The 16,611-nt window shown below is 50.3% G+C and overlaps 2 protein-coding genes across 2 annotated transcripts in view; one reads left to right on the forward strand and one right to left on the reverse strand.

Annotated features, from left to right (window-relative positions):
- Positions 1-7,180, forward strand: part of LOC101948741 (zinc finger protein 707-like) — a 41,710-nt gene extending 34,530 nt beyond the window's left edge. The window contains exons 5-7 of the transcript XR_010591716.1: positions 3,578-3,706; positions 4,068-4,163; positions 7,018-7,180. The gene's annotated coding sequence lies outside the window, so the exon portion shown is untranslated. The remainder of the gene's footprint in view (positions 1-3,577; positions 3,707-4,067; positions 4,164-7,017) is intronic.
- Positions 7,181-14,087: 6,907 nt separating this feature from the next.
- Positions 14,088-16,539, reverse strand: LOC135974439 (SRRM2 protein homolog rsr-2-like). Its single transcript, XM_065562568.1, has 2 exons — positions 15,842-16,539; positions 14,088-14,776 (listed from the first exon to the last, which is right to left on the reverse strand). Exons 1-2 carry the CDS (start codon positions 16,386-16,388, stop codon positions 14,238-14,240), a joined length of 1,086 nt encoding a protein of 361 aa, XP_065418640.1. The 5' UTR covers positions 16,389-16,539; the 3' UTR covers positions 14,088-14,237.
- Between the last annotated feature and the right edge of the window lie 72 nt (positions 16,540-16,611).

The raw sequence follows: 16,611 nt of genomic DNA on the forward strand, positions 1-16,611 counted from the left end.
GCACACCACTTTTAAAAGTGATGAGGCCACGGCTCCCAGACCCTGCCTGTTCCACAGCTGGCAGACACTGATGCCCAAGTAAAAACTCCAGTGACCCTCCACACAAGCAAACAGGGCTGATTGCAGGGCCGGATCCCTAGTGATACAACTTTCTCAAAAACCTCCAGGGCTGGAATTAAAATGGGATCATTCCAGCTCAGCAAACAGCATGAGTCAGTTCCAGGAAGGGAAACACGCAGTTGTAGATGCAGGAGGGGCGTATTTCTAAGCTCAGGTGAAATTGAAACTTACCTTGTTACACTGTTCAGAAGGAGTTATGGCCACAAAGAACCCTGTGGAAAGTCTCCAGGATGAAGCTACTTGTCCCATCTGTCTGGAGTATTTCACAGAACCTGTCACTCTGCAGTGTGGGCACAATTTCTGCTGAGCCAGCATCAGCCAGTACTGAGAGGGATCCAATACAGCCATCTCCTGCCCTCAGTGCAGAGAAACTGTACAACAGAGACACCTCAGGCCCAACAGGCAGTTGGCAAATGTCCTAAAAATAGCCAAATGGCTGAGTTCACAGGGAGGAAAAGGAGCAGGAAGGGTACACAGTGTATGGGGAAAACAAGAAGGCTCTGAAACTGTTCTGTGAAGAGGATCAAACCCCCATCTGTGTGATGTGCAACCAGGGCCGGCTTTAAGCCGATTCAGCCGATTCGGCTGAATTGGGCCCCGCACCTAAGAGGGCCCCGCAGCTCTCCACTCCGCCCCCAGCTCACTTCCCCCTCCTCCCCTCCCCTGAATGCTCCGCCCCCTGTTCCTCCCCCTCCCCTGCTTCCCGCGAATCAAATGTTCGCGGGAAGTCTGAAAAGGGGCAGGCGGTGGCAGCAACAGGTAAGGGGGGGCGCGAGGAGGGCTCCTGGGAGGCGCGGCACGGCGCGGCCCAGTCCGGCCCTAGCCGAGTGGCCCCAGCGGCTCTGGCTCCAGCCCGGCACGGGACAGCAGCCTCAGTTCCGGCCAAGCACCCCCAGCACAGCTCCACGGCTCCGGCCCCGGCCGAGCACCCCGGCTCGGGCCCCGGTGGCTCTGGCTCAGGCCCCGGCCCCGGCGGCTCTGGCTCAGGCCCCGGGGTGCCGGCCCCGGCCCCAGCCGAGCGGTGCTGGCCGAGAACCCCCGGCCAGGCTCGGGCCCTGGGGCGCTGGCCCGAGCGGCCCCGGCGCGAGCCCCTCGGGCCCCGGCGGCTCTGGCTCGGGCCCCGGCGTGCCGGCTCGGCCCCGGCCCGAGCAACTCCGGCCTGGCCCCGGCCCCAGCGGCTCCGGCCCGGACCCAAACCCCGTGACCCCAGCCCGAGCGGGGTCCGATTCCTGGGGGCGGGCCCCGCTCTTGCTAAGGCCGGCCCTGTGTGCAACAGATCCTGGGCCCACAGAGCTCACGCTGTGGTTCCCATAGAGGAGAATGCCCAGGAGTACAAGGTAGGAAATTGCTGTCCAATCCAATGAGTAATACATTTGGATTTTAATTACAATTTAATGTTAGCACAAGTTCCCTGACACAGATGCAACTGCATCATTCAGTTGTGTATAGCCTTCATTGCATGAAAGATGCTCCAAAAATAAATGATACTCCACTCTGTGAAGAAAGACAAAAAATGAAGATTTTAAATTTGTCTGACGTGGGAAACTTTTACCTGAGAAGCTTAATCCTTTTCCAAACCAACTCCCACTGGTGAAATAACAAATCTTTCTACAGAACAGAAGCGGTTAAATGATCAGTGAAGTTTAAATCACTTGAGCTGCAGGCCAGTCTATGTGAGAGTGTCGCCTTCAGACTGGAGAAAGGGAAGTTATGAGCTGTTGTTATTATTACTGATTTTTAGTGAGGTATTTATTATTATGTTTGCATCCCAGCAGCCTGTACAGACCCAAAATGAGATCTGACCTCCATTCTGCTAGGGCCTGCACAAAACATAGGGAGAAACAATCTCTGCACTGAACAGTTTACAGACATAACAGACAAAGGGTAGGAGGAAAAACAGAGGCACAGGGAGAAGAAGTATCTTGCCTATGGTCACCCAGCAGCTCAGTTGAAGAGCACCCAAGTCTCCTAAGGTCTAATCCGGCATCCTAACCCCTAGGGCATGCTACCCCAGCAGCACTGAGCAGTGAGGAGGCCTGCCGATTAAGAGGAAAAGATTCCTTGATAAAGGCCCCAAGCCCAGCAGGGAGCTGGGGTTTCCCATGGGATTCTGAATTCTCATGTGGCTCCATGACTGGTTAAACTCAGATGCCATCCTCCACTACAGTAGTTGACTGGGTGGACCCAAGCACCAGGCATCACACAGAGAAGGGCTCCAGACAGCAGAGGTCCATGCCAAATACCATTTGGATTAGAGTGCATTGCAGCAAAACTAACCACTGGGTGGTGCTGACCAACAGTGAACTGTTTTGTTGTGTATGTGGTCAAGGACCAGCCAAAGGGGTTCCCCTCATGCAGCCTTTTGAAATCTCCCAGAATCCACATCTTCTGGAACCTTTGCTATGGACTGTGGGGTAGCTACCCAGAAGGCATTGCTACCGAAAGGGTTTATGACAACACTAAGGTAAACCTCAGCTGTCCTTAACACAAATCAACCCATCTCATGGGGTTTCCACGTGTGCCCAGGCCACTTCTGTCCAACTAGTGCGATCCGCAGAGGTTCAGGGCTGAAATTCAATGGGAGTTGCGATCCTTTGAGAATCCCAGACCATATTTCTAACCCTGGTGACTGCTGGGACTTGTATCACTTTGTTTGCTAAACTGCCTCAAAAACAGGTTTATTGATCCACCACCGGGTGAAACCAGTTTCCTGCTGGTTTAACTCAACTGAGAAACTGGACTAAAACATTCCAAACAGTCTGAATATAAAACACTCCCAATCTCCATGAGTAATGTGTCATTTCCTTGGTGTCTCTGATGTCATACTATGACATTCTGGGGTGCAATCCCAACCAATGAGGTGTTGTGTCACCCCTGTCCTGCACCCTTGGGTGCCTTACAATGCCTTGCTGTGTTAGGTGGGCTGCTCACAGCCAGCCTATCAGCACGCAGGTGCCCCTGAGTGTATGTGTGTATCTGCAGCCAGCCAGCCACAGTCTGGCTCTCACCTGCGTTGGTTACCACTGAAGGGTGTCCCCAAAACACTCCCAGTCTAGGATTTCCCCCAAAAATGTAGGTCTCTTACTATGAAGCCCTCCCCTGGACAGTCCAGATATACAAAGTCCGTTGTCCCTTTGAGCGAACAATACACAATAACTTTTCACATTAAATAGAGTTACCCAGACGGTTTAATTTAACAACATTGGATTAGTTTCAATTAAAGAATAAAAGAAGTTTATTATAGAAGAAGATAGGATCTTAAGTGAGTGCAAGTAATGAGGCATAAAAGTCAGAAATGGTTACAAGAAAAATAAAGATAAAATGCTTCCTAGTGCCTAACTTAACAAACTATACTTGATTCAAAGTAAAGTCTGTACCGTGTCCTTCCAATTGACCAACCTTTGCAGGTCACGATCCCTCCCGCAAAGCCCAACAGCTATTTCTTTTGTCTTCTTAGGTGGATAGAAGGAGATGCTTCATGCTGCTTTGTCTCATCTGGGAGTATTGAGATGCAGATTTTCTTTGTCTCCTTTCTTTTCACTCCCGCTATCTGAGGACTTTGTTTACAGTTTGTATGCAAATTGAGGTAACCACACATCCCTTTGTTTAAGACCTGCTTGACCAATTGAGCCTAATTGGGGCTATGTGAGTTTAACATCATACGGGAGGGATCTCACAACTTTACAGTGTTGTGACATAGATTCTACCATGATATTGACCAGTGAGTTAGTTTTCAAATGATACCTCAGAAGGCATTTTTGTACAAAGATTATTACAATCATGTGAAGGGTGCATATACGGGGTGCACTCAGTCACACACAGCTCTAGTAGAACTGATAGTCATCTACAGAATCTTGTGTTTTGGGTGAAAAGAACCCGCTACACACACACACACACACACACACCACCTTTAAAATGAAACCAGCAAATCATCTCTGTTTATTCAGGAAAAAATCTGGGCCCATTTGAAGACTCTGAGGGAAGAGCGACAAAAGCTCCAGGGATTTAAAGTGAGTGAAGAAAAGAGAAGCCAGGAGTATCTGGTAGGTGGCCACAGTTTTTCACCTGTTGTTTCATGGGAGTAGGAGGTTTGTTTGTTGGTAGATTTCCTTGTGGCTAGGTGAATGTGAGCTTGTGTTTCTTCATGATCATGGAATTGTGTGTGTCTGTGTGTGTCTGTGAGAGAGAGCGAGAGATAAAATTTCTCTCCCTGGAGAAGGACAACACCATCATCTGTAGAATCTGAGATGCATTTGAATGAATGAATTAAATTCTACCCCTTGTGGCTTTCACAAAACTTCCCCCAAACTGAGCTGACCATACCCTGGGCAGCACTGTCTGTTGCAGTCTGCAGTCATTTACTGCATTTTTGGATCATTTGATTACTTTTCTCCCCTGACATCTCTGTCAGTGTAGTGCTGAGTCCTGCCTCCTGCTGCTTGGGACCTGAATTCTCAGGGCACATCTACACAGCCATCAGCAGTGAACCTCCAGGCCAGGCTGACAGACTCAAGCTCACGTGACATGCAGTAAAGCACTAAAAACGGCTGTGTAATCTGTGCTTCTACACTGCAGCTCTGGCTGGAGCTCAGGCTCTGAAGTCCACCCTACTCCCGCCCTAGGTTTCAGAGCCCGAGCTTCAGCCCTAGCTGTAGTGTCTGCACAGCTATTATTAGTGCAGTAGCATAAGCCCCATGAGCTCAAGTCTGTTGTCCTGGGCTCAGAGGCTCCCTGCCACAAGCTGTGTAAATGGAGCCTCAGAGGCCATTGATAACATGGTGTCCTAACCATGTCTAATATGGAAACATCCCTTGAAGAGCTATTGTGGCCAAACGGAAAGCTGTAAGAAAATCCTCTCCCTAGTAATCACAAGGGATACTAAAGTGTCAGGAAGTGAAGGATGGAGGGTCTTGAACCTGGATCTACAAGTGCCAGACCACAGCTGCAACCCAGCAGCAATCGGGAACCAGTTTGGGAGGGGGCAAGTAGAACTCTGGCCCAGCAGAGGCGCCACCTAAGAAGCTCCTAATTGGAGCAAACATTCGGATGTACTGCTTAAGCCAGAAGGAGTCAGGAAGTTGTCTGAGCAACTGAGTGAACTCCTGATCTGCTGCTGGACTGGACCCTGAGTGCAGCTTGACCCTGGCATAATTACCTGACTCTGGTTTGACCCTTGATCCTGATATCTAACTCCACCTTGGTCCTTGACACCGTTCCCTGAGTCCAAATTTACCCACGGCATGGATCACTGACTGACTCCAGTCCAGACTCATGGCCTGACTCCTGACACTGCTTCTGGCAGAACTTTTGCTATGACTCATGACACTGAGTGTGGCTCCAGTCCTTGGTGCTATCTGGCTTTGACTCTGGCTTCAGGTCCTGGCGTCCAACCCTGGCTTTGACCACTAGGCCTGACCACCCATGCCTCATTCCCTACACAGATGTCTTAGAAATGGAAAAGAAATTCTCTTTTGTAGGGCTTTATGTAAGGCCCACAGGCCCTGTACATGTGCCTGGTCAGCCCTTTACTTATTTTTTTATAGAAACAGACACAAACTGAGAGGTGGCACTGAGATATTCTCTCTGTCTCTCCTCTAGGATGTCAGAAGCACCTTGAGGAGGTACATGGCTCTCTCTCACCCCACACACACTTCACAATGTGGGAAGGGACTTGGACATAATATTAAAACCACGTTTCCCCAGAGCTCCACGGCACAATGTGAGGGGAAGGTCACATTTTGGATACAAATCTCCCCATTGAGGTTAATCCTGAGGTTCTCACCCTTTTATAGAAGACTATGGAATTACCTGTTCAGTGGGAGAGATTGAGCGAAAGTATTTCTTAGAGATGTATCCCTGGGGGACTGGCTGCCTAAGCATTCTGGGGATGGAATATGGGCTTTTCACCTCTAGGACAATGGTTACAATCTGATCCAGGTCAGCAGTGAGCCAAAGTCTTTGCCACCAGAGGACTGAGGAGACCTGAGTGGAATTTAGCTGGGGAGAGAGGTATCAGTCTCATTCCTAGGGGAGAGATTTCTACAACACTTAACATGAGAACCTCCTGATCATCAAAGCATTGAGGCCAAGGCGTAAATTGCCTGAGGAGATTCAATTTGCCTTCTACAGCCAGAGCTGGTCTCTTCAGGCCACAGCTGAAGAATATTAATGGGACCTTTAGCAGGTAGATTGGATTGCCATGGTCTGTGCTGCACCTGCTCCGAGGCTGGGAAAAGTAGAGGAATTCAAACTCCAGGCCCATTAAAGAAGCAAGTTTTATTAGCAAGAAATTATGAGTCACTAACTGAAATATTTCAGAGTGGCAGCCATGTTAGTCTGTATCAGCCAAAAGAACTAGGAGTACTTGTGGCACCTTAAAGACTAATGAATTTATTTGAGCATAAACTTTTGTGGATTAAAACCCACTTCATCGGATGCATGCAGTGGAAAATATAGTAGGAAGATATATATACAGAGAAGACATGAAAAAATGGGTGTTTCCATACTAACTATAAAGAGAGTAATCAGTTAAGGTAGGCTATCAGCAGGAGAAAAAAAAACTTTTGTAGTGATAATCAGGATGGCCAATTTCCAACAGTTGACAAGAAGGTGTGAGTAACAGTAGGGAAAAAAATTAGCATGGGGAAATAGGTTTTACTTTGTGTAATGACCCATCCACTCCCAGTCTTTATTCAAGCCTAATTTAATGGTGTCCAGTTTGCAAATTAATTCCAATTCTGCAGTTTCTCGCTGGAGTCTGTTTTAAGCTTTTTGTTGGAGTATTGCAACTTTGAGGTCTGTAATCGAGTGACCAGGGAAGTTAAAGTGTTCTCCGACTGGTTTTTGAATGTTATAATTCTTGACATCTGATTTGTGTCCATTTATTCTTTTGCGTAGAGACTGTCCGATTTGGCCAATGTACAAGGCAGAGGGGCATTGCTGGCATATGATGGCATATATCACAATCAGCATCTGGGTCCAGTACAGCAAGAAGTTATTTAAAAAACTCTGCTCACTATACAAAATGTTCTGACCCCCAAAGGATCAGCCACATTGCCAGGTCAGTATAGATTTGGATCTTACCCAAAATACCACGTCGCCAGCCAATCCTTTAGTGTCTAAAACTAAAGGTTTGTTATAAATAAAAAAGAAAGAACAAGAAGAGAGTTGTTAAATGGCAAAGCAATCAGATACATACAGAGATGTCAAAGTCCATATATTAGGTTCTTAGCAGTACTGGTGAGTTTGTTGGCTTGAAAGTCCCTCTGGAACACATCTAAAGCATGGATGGGTCATTCAGTCCTTTGTTCAGAGCTTCAGTTTGTAGAAAAGTCACTCCAGAGGTAAGAAGCAGGATTGAACACAAAATGGAGATGATGCAGCTGCCGCTTTATATTCCTTTTGCCAGGTGGCTTGTACTTCCTGTGTCTCAAACACAAGCTCTACAGCACACGGCATGGAAAACCCTTAGAGTTCTGTCCATAGACATGCTCCTACATGACTTGCTGACTCATTAGGTGTAGTCCCTGGTCTTTCAATAGGTTTATTTTACAGCTGATGACCCTTGATGGGCCATTGAACAGGCCAGGCAGTGCTGATGCCAATCTGTCTGAGGGTGTCACGCAGAAACACAGCACAAGTTTGGAAATACAGATATACCCTACAGATCTAAAACTCATAATGCAAAGGTGATACAAACAGATGAATAAGATCATCATACTTGGCAAATTATAACATTTTTGCAGATACCTCACCGGCATAACTGGTCAGATTCTGTGCAATGTTATAATATCGGTGTCAAGAATATCAGAAAGTGTCTCACATATTCCATACAGTGTCACAATGGTTGTGAGGCTTAATGGCCATGGATTCCATTGCTGTGACATGCCAGAATGAAAGAGGAAATGGGAAATTAGTTTATACTACAGACCTGAGTGTGTCTCTGTCCCTCTCCGTCTGTTTCTCTGGCCAATTAAAAGACAGTTATGTGAGTTAAGAATGGGAACGCCATCATAAACGTGAGAGCCTGAAATCTCATTTCTGTAGTCCTTGCCCCCTCCAGACACTGTGCTTTGAACTGGAGAAAAGTGGCTCTTCCCCCACGCAGTGCAAACTCCTACTCTGTGGTCTTCAGTGGCTCTTCCCCAATGCTGCACCTTCCTCTGTTCGCTGGCCTGGGAGTGGAGGCTGCATTTAGCGGAGGGAGCTTCCCTCTGGGGTTTAAAGCTGGTACCTGCCTCCCTTGCTCCCTCCTCACTAAATGCTTCTGAGACCTTCCTAGCTGTGTCAGCTGCTGGGAATGGAGCAGCCCCAGCAGGGGGAGCAGGGAGCTGCAGCCCCTGTAAAAAATGAGAAACTGATGAGCAGCTCCCATTAAAGAGAATGAGAAACTGCAGTGAGATCTCTGCTCAGTCTCAGGAGCCCAGGATCCAGGACTGTCCCAGCCAGAACAGGGCTGTTGCTGGAGAGTGTGAGAAATGGTCTCAGCCTTCTGCAGGGCTGAGTTTTGCCTTTAATGCTCTGATTCTCTCTCTCCTCAGTGAATGTAACTCTGGATCCAGACCCTGCTCATCCCCGACTCATCCTGTCTGAGGATTGGAAAAGTGTGAGATGTGGACAGGGCCGGCTCCAGGCACCAGCTTCTCAAGCAGGTGCTTGGGGCGGCCACTCCGGACAGGTGCGGCAGGTCCAGGTATTCGGTGGCAATTCGGCGGACGATCCCTCACTCCGCCTGGGAGTGAAGGACCTCCTGCCGAATTGCTGCTGCAGATCGCGATCGCGGCTTTTTTTTTTTTTTTTTTGGCTGCTTGGGGCGGCCAAAACCCTGGAGCCGGCCCTGGATGTGGAGACATCCAGCAGGATCTACCTGACAATCCTGAGAGATTTGACACTGAACACTGCATGCTGGGCTGTGAAGGATTCACCTTGGGGAGACATTGCTGGGAGGTGGAGCTGGAGGATGGGATGTGCGGGGCTGTGGGGATGGCCAGAGAGTCCGTGAGGAGGAAGGGAGGGATCAGCTGTAACCCTAAGTAGGGGATCTGGGCTGTGATGTGGTGGGTGGATTGGTACCAAGCTCTCACCTCCCCTGAAACCCCCCTGACTCCAGCAGGATCCGGGTTTGTCTGGACTATGATAGGGGGCAGGTGACATTTTTCGATGCTGATTATGAGGCCAATGATCTTCACTTTCCCACCAGCCTCTTTCACTGGAGAGAGAATCCACCCCGTCTCTGGGTGGGGCAGGATCCCAGATCAGACTGTGTCTCTGAGACATGGGGGGAATACCCCATTGGGGACATTGAAATCAGCCTGTCTTGTCTCAGACACACCAGTCTCTATTCAGACATGGGGTCTGGACTGTCAAACCATAGAGAGCAGGGAGTGATTGAGATGGAGAAGCCAATCTCATTGTGCCAGAGATTGTGCAGCCCATTTGTCACTGTTCTGTATGATCTGGGAGGATCTGGAGATCCTGGGTCAGACTGTGTAACTGAAACTGGATGCGGGGGTAGAGGGGAAGGGTAAGTACAGCACACTAAGGCCTGTTCTACACTACAGAGTTAGGTCTTCGTAAGGCAGCTTATGTCGACCTAATAACTTCAGCATCTACACTCCAGAGTTCCTCTATCTGATTTAACTTGCCTGCTACTTCAACTTAATAACTCCACCTCCGCAAGAGGTATAGCTCCTAAGTTGACATAGGTCGACACAGTGGCATTGTAGACATTGCATTGCTTATGTCAATTGAAGTGGCTTCCAGGAGCTGTCCCACAATGCTCCGCAGTCAGGGCCGGTGCAAGGAAGTTTCACGCCCAAACTTCCACCTTGCGCCCTCCCCCCCCGCCAGCCCTGCGGCAGCTCCCCGCCCCCCCTCCGCCCTGAGGCGCCCCCCTCCGCGGCAGCTCCCCCCCTGGAGAGCTGTGCGGCAGCTCCCCACCCCAGCTCACCTCTGCTCCACCTCCTCCCCGAGCATGCCACCCCCGCTCTAATTCTCCTCCCCTCCCAGGCTTGCGGCGCCAAACACTTGATTGGCGCCACAAGCCTGGGAGGGGGGAGAAGTGGAGCAGCAACAGCGTGCTCGGGGGGGGGGCGTAGCAGAGGTGAGCTGGGGTGGGGAGCCCTGGGGCAGCTCCCCCCTGCCCTGAGGCACCCCCGCAGCAGCTCCCCACCCCACCCCAGCCTGGGGAGCTGTGCGGCAGCTCCCCACCCCAGCTCACCTCTGCTCCGCCTCCTCCCCGAGCACGCCGCCCCCGCTCTAATTCTCCTCCCCTCCCAGGCTTGTGGTGCCGAAGAGCTGATTGGCACTGCAAGCCTTGGAGGCGGGAGAAGTGGAGCGGCAACCGCGTGCTCAGGGGGCGTAGGAACGCTGTAAAAAAAATTGGGGGCACTGCTTTTTGGCGCCCCCAAATCTTGGCACCCTAGGCAACCGCCTAGTTTGCCTAAATGGTAGCACCGGCCCTGTCCGCAGTGACTGCTCTGGTCACCATTTTGAACTCTACTGCCCAGCAGCCAGGTATACCAGCACAAGCCCCTTCCCTGTTAAAGAACCAGGAATTTTGGAAATTCCATTTCCTGTTTGCTGAGCATGGAGAGCTCACCTAGCAACTGCCCAGCTGAGCATGCTGGCTACATGCTCAAAAAGTGCTTCTGCCTGGACTGCATATAGGAGATGGTGGATCTCCTGGGTCTGTGGGGGAAAGAGGCTGTGTAGACACATCACCAATCCAACCATAGGGCAAATGGGGGCATTGAATGCAGGTCTCCCACATACTGGGTGTGACGGGTTGGATCACAGAAACCCCCTTGGGAACTGCCAACTGATGTGCCAAGACTACTTCTGCCCCTGCTTCCCCTGCCAGCCTGGGACACCAGCACCCTGTCTTGTTGAGCCAGACATGCCAGTCTACTCCCAACACAGACCCAGGGTCTGAACCACGTGCCCCAAAGCTGCAGACTTACCTGAAAGCAATTTACAGAAGTGTTCCTGTCTTTAACACTCAGTTGCCCAACTCCCAATGGGGTCCAAACCCCAAATAAATCCGTTTTACCCTTGCTCTGTTAATATGTGTGTGTGTGTGTGTGTGTTCATCCAGTTCTGGGGCTGGCGGAACCCAACCCTAGGGAACCTAGGTCCTGTAGGATAGCTCTATCGGGGGGGACTTGCATAAAGGAGGAGTAGAGCTCCATATGAAAACACATGTGACAAGCAGTACATTGATAGAATTACAGAACCAACCACCCCAGAAGAGTAAGCCGAATAAATGAGCATACCCCAAAGTAATGGGCAAATCTGGTAACAAAAGGCAGACATGGAGTTCTGAGTAAGGAAACTGCCTGCAGTTGTTTGTCTCTACCATGTTCGGAGCACAGGAATGTGTGGACATTGTAAATAATAACTACTCCACCAAAGAAATACCAGACTCCTATAATCAACTTCTTCTGCCACTGGAAGAACTGAGAGAGGCCCCAAACACTGTCTAACTGCTGAGATCAAAGGAGCAATGGTTTGACCCGAGTCAGAATCTAGACCAATGGAAGTAAATGCATGGGTGGCAAACATCTGCAGGGAGCTCCATCAGCAAAGAGCCTGTGCAGAGGAGTAGATTGCTGCTCATTGTGGGCTTCAGCATATCCAGCTTTGTGTGCTGAGCAGTCTCCATTGTCCTTTCTCTCAGGTCTGACCCTCCTCTCCCCAGAGTCCAACAAAACTAAAACTAGGATCCCTGGCTCATATCCCCCCCAGCCGATTCAGCCCACACAGTGATTATGAGCTCAGTATTAGCACAAGGAGACAAGAAGACAAAAACGCTGGGGCAGCTGCAATGGGGCAAAGGTGGGTCGGATTGTTACTTTCCCACAAAGTTTAAACCTAAAATCTTTTTTCCAGCTCTTAGCTGGCATTGTGAATGGGCTGGGCTGTAACCTTTAGACTGCAAAGGATTTACCATAAAATCACCCTTCAGCTCAAGGGTTGGTCCTGATTAGTGACTTGCTGCCATTTTTCAGGCCTTGTCACTAGCACACACCAGCTGCCTCTGACCTTAACCCAGGGAGCTCCTGTAGCCCGGCTGGTCCCAGGCGGGTGGCTAGATGTTCAGCAAGACACAGCCAAGCCAAGGCTTCTCTGCACACACATTGTCACTGAAAAAAGCAACAGAGGGTCCTGTGGCACCTTTAAGACTAAGGGTATGTCTACACTACGGGATTAATCCGAATTTATATAATTCAGATTTGAAAAACAGGTTGTATAAAGTCGAAATGTATGCGGCCACACTAAGCACATTAATTCGGTGGTGTGCGTCCAAGTACCGGGGCTAGCGTCGATTTCTGCAGCGTTGCACTGTGGGTAGCTATCCCATAGCTATCCCATAGTTCCCGCAGTCTCCCACGCCCATTGGAATTGTGGGTTAAGATCCCAGTGCCTGATGGGACAAAAAACATCGTCGCAGGTGGTTCTGGGTACAGCCTCACCTCCTCCCTCCCTCCCTCCCTGCATGAAAGCAATGGACGGCAGACAACCATTTTCGCGCCTTTTTTCCTGGGTGGGTGAACACTGCAGACTCCATACCACGGCAAGCATGGAGCCCGCTGAGCTCAAGACAGCAGTCATGAACATTGTAAACACCTCGCGCGTTCTCGTGGAGTTTATGCTCAGCCAGGACCAGAAAAACGAGGCGAGGAGGCAGCGGCGGCGGCAGCGCAGAGACAAGCATGATGAGGACATTGACATGGACATGGACACGGACACGGATACAGAATTCTGTGAAACCACGGGTCCCGGTGCTTTGGAGATCATGTTGTTAATGGGGCAGATTCTATCCATTGAACGCCGATTCTGGGCAAGGGAAACAAGCACAGACTGGTGGGACCGCATAGTGTTGCAGGTGTGGGACGATTCCCAGTGGCTGCGGAACTTTCGCATGCGTAAGGGCACTTTCATGGAACTTTGTGACTTGCTGTCCCCTGCCCTGAAACGCCAGAATACCAAGATGAGAGCAGCCCTCACAGTTGAGAAGCGCGTGGCGATAGCCCTGTGAAAGCTTGCAACGCCAGACAGCTACCGGTCAGTCGGGAATCAATTTGGAGTGGGCAAATCTACTGAGGGGGCTGCTGTGATGCAAGTAGCCAAAGCAATCACTCAGGTGCTGCTACGAAAGTTAGTGACTCTGGGAAATGTGCAGGCTATAGTGGATGGTTTTGCTGCAATGGGATTCCCTAACTGTGGTGGGGCGATAGACGGAATCCATATCCCTATCTTGGCACCGGAGCACCAAGCCACCGAGTACATAAACCGCAAGGGGTACGTTTCAATGGTGCTGCAAGCACTTGTGGATCACAAGGGACGTTTCACCAACATCAACGCGGGCTGGGCGGGAAGGGTTCATGACGCTCGCGTCTTCAGGAACACTACTCTCTTTAAAGGGCTGCAGCAAGGGACTTACTTTCCGGACCAGAAAATAACCGTTGGGGATGTTGAAATGCCAATAGTTATTCTTGGGGACCCAGCCTACCCCTTAATGCCATGGCTCATGAAGCCGTACACAGGCAGCCTGGACAGGAGTCAGGAGCTGTTTAACTACAGGCTAAGCAAGTGCAGAATGGTGGTAGAATGTGCATTTGGCCGTTTAAAAGGTCACTGGCGATCATTATTGACTCGCTCTGACCTCAGCCAAAGAAATCTCCCCATTGTTATTTCTGCTTGCTGTGTGCTCCACAATCTCTGTGAAAGTAAGTGGGAGACCTTTATGGCGGGGTGGGAGGCTGAGGCAAATCGCCTGGCTGCTGATTACGCGCAGCCAGACACCAGGGCGATTAGAAGAGCACACCAGGAAGCGCTGTGCATCAGAGAAGCTTTAAAAACCAGTTTCATGACTGGCCAGGCTACAGTGTGAAATATCTGTTTGTTTCTCCTTCATGAAAACCCGCCCCCTTTATTGACTGATTTTCTGTAAGGAACCCACCCTCCCCCTTCCCCCAGCTTTCTTTCAAACCAAATAAAGTCACTATCATTTAAAAATCATTTATTCTTTATTAATAGATTAGAAAAAGAGGGAGGGAACCCGGGTGGTATTTGGGAGGAGGATTGCTGGGAAGGAAAAAGCCACTAAGAAAAAGTTAAAAAAATGACAGCCTTTTGCTTGGGCTGTCTACTGGGGTGGAATGGGAAGGTGAACGGAGCCTCCCCCCCCCCCGCGTTCTTACACGTCTGGGTGAGGAGGATACGGAACATGGGGAGGGGGGAGGGTGGAACAGGGGCTGAAGCGGCAGTCTGTTTTCCTGCAGCCATTCCTGAAGCTCCACCAGACGCCAGAGCATGTCTGTTTGCTCACGCAGCAGCCCCAGCGTTGCATCCTGCCTCCTCTGATCTTCCTGCCGCCACCTCTCATCTCGAGCGTCTCTCCTCTCCTCACGTTGGTCCCTCCTGTCCTCACGTTGGTCCCTCATGTCCTCACGTTGGTCCCTCATGTCCTCACGTTCACTGGCTTCTTTCCTATACTTTGAAACTGTTTCCTTCCACTCATTCAGATGAGCTCTGTCACTGCGGCTGGATTCCATAATTTCAGAAAACATCTCGTCTCGCGTTCTCTTCTTACAACGCCTTATCTGTGATAACCTTCGGGATGGAGGAGGGAGGCTTGAGGAATTTGCAGCTGCTGTAGGGAGGGGAAAAAAGAGAGAATTGTTTAAAAAGATACATTTTGCAGAACAATGCTTATACTCTTTCACGGTGATCAACACTATTCACATTACATAGCACATGTGATTTCTGTGCAAGGTCGCATTTTGCCTCTTAATGCTGAGTGCCTGTGGCTTTGCTGCTAGAGATCACACGTCTGGGCAACAGAATTCGGCTTGCATGCGGCCATGGTAAGCCATTGTCTTACAGCTTCTGCGCCCTCCTTTCCCACATACCAAGCATAGCCTGTAGAGTGCTGCGGTTTTTCTGTTAACATTCAGCAGCAGCAGAAAACAAACTAACCACCCCCCCCTCGCCATGAATTCTCTGGGATGATCGCTGTACCCCTCCCCCCCACCGCGTGGCTGGTATCAGGGAAGATCCCTGCAGGCACCAAACTAACCCCCCCCCCCGCTGCCGCCCCCCTCCCGCCATGAATTCTCTGGGATGATCACGGTACCCCTCCCCCCACCGCGTGGCTGGTAACAGGGAAGTTCCCTGCTAGCCAAACGCGAAAAACTCAGGGCCAATTTCCCATCTGCGCTTGGCTAACTGCAGGGAAGGATTTATTTTCCGCCACAGGCAAACAGCCCAGTAGGAACGGCCACCTCTGTCCCCTTAATTAAGTTCCCGTATTTCAACCAGGTTACCAGGAGTGATATCACTCTCCTGAGGATTACACAACAAGATAAAGAACGGATGTTGCTTGAATGCCAGCAAACACCGGGACCATACGCTGCCAGGCTTTGTCAGGCAATGATACCAGATTACTTGCTGCAAGCATGGCGTGGTCAAGTGTCCTACCATGGAGGACGGAATAAGGATGCACTGCCCAGAAACCTTGTGGCAAGGCTTTTGGAGTACCTCCAGGAGAGCTTCATGGAGATGTCCCTGGAGGATTTCCGCTCCATCCCCAGACACGTTAACAGACTTTTCCAGTAGCTGAACTGACCGCGAATGCATCCCAAGTCCTCAGGGCAAAGTAATCATTAAAAACCGTTTGCTTTTAAAACAAGTTTTATATTTTAAAAGGTAAACTCACCTGAGGTCCCTTCCATGGGGTCAGAGTCTTGGGTACTGGCTTGGGAGGCTTGGGAGGGTACTTCAGTCAGGGTGAGAAAAAGATCCTGGCTGTTGGGGAGAACGGAGTGCTGTGTGCTCTCTGCAAGCTCATCCTCCTCCTCCTCCTCCTCCTCTCCCCCATCGGCAGAATCCTCAGGCGTCGCTGATGAGACTATCCCCGACCCAGAATCCACGATCACAGGTGGGGTAGTGGTGGCAGCCCCCCCTAGAATTGCATGCAGCTCGGCGTAGAAGCGGCATGTCCGCGGCTCTGACCCGGAGCGACCGTTTGCCTCCTTTGTTTTTTGATAGGCTTGTCTGAGCTCCTTGACTTTCACGCGGCACTGATCAGAGTCCCTATTGTGGCCTCTCTCCATCATGCCCTTGGAGATTTTTTCAAAAGTTTTTGCATTTCGTCTTTTAGAACGAAGTTCTGCAAGCACTGAATCCTCTCCCCATACAGCGATCAGATCCAGTACCTCCCTCACGGTCCATGCTGGTGCTCTTTTTCGATTATCAGCCTGCATGGTTACCTGTGCTGATGAGCTATCTGTGGTCACCTGTGCTCTCCACGCTGGGCAAACAGGAAATGAAATTCAAATGTTCGCGGGGCTTTTCCTGTCTACCTGGCCAGTGCATCCGAGTTTAGATTGCTGTCCAGAGCGGTCACAATGATGCACTGTGGGATAGCTCCCGGAGGCCAATACCATCGAATTGCGGCCACACTATCCCTAATTCGAAATGTTAAAA

This window comes from Chrysemys picta, chromosome 12 (genome assembly GCF_011386835.1).
Source record: "Chrysemys picta bellii isolate R12L10 chromosome 12, ASM1138683v2, whole genome shotgun sequence".
Lineage (NCBI taxonomy): Eukaryota > Metazoa > Chordata > Testudines > Emydidae > Chrysemys > Chrysemys picta.

Coding starts and splice junctions, on each gene's coding strand:
- LOC135974439 (XM_065562568.1), bottom strand. CDS start 16,388: ATGCAGGCTGATAATCGAAAAAGAGCACCAGCATGGACCGTGAGGGAG. Junction 14,777..15,841: donor CCCCATGGAAGGGACCTCAG/GTGAGTTTACCT, acceptor CCCTCCCTACAG/CAGCTGCAAATTCCTCAAGC.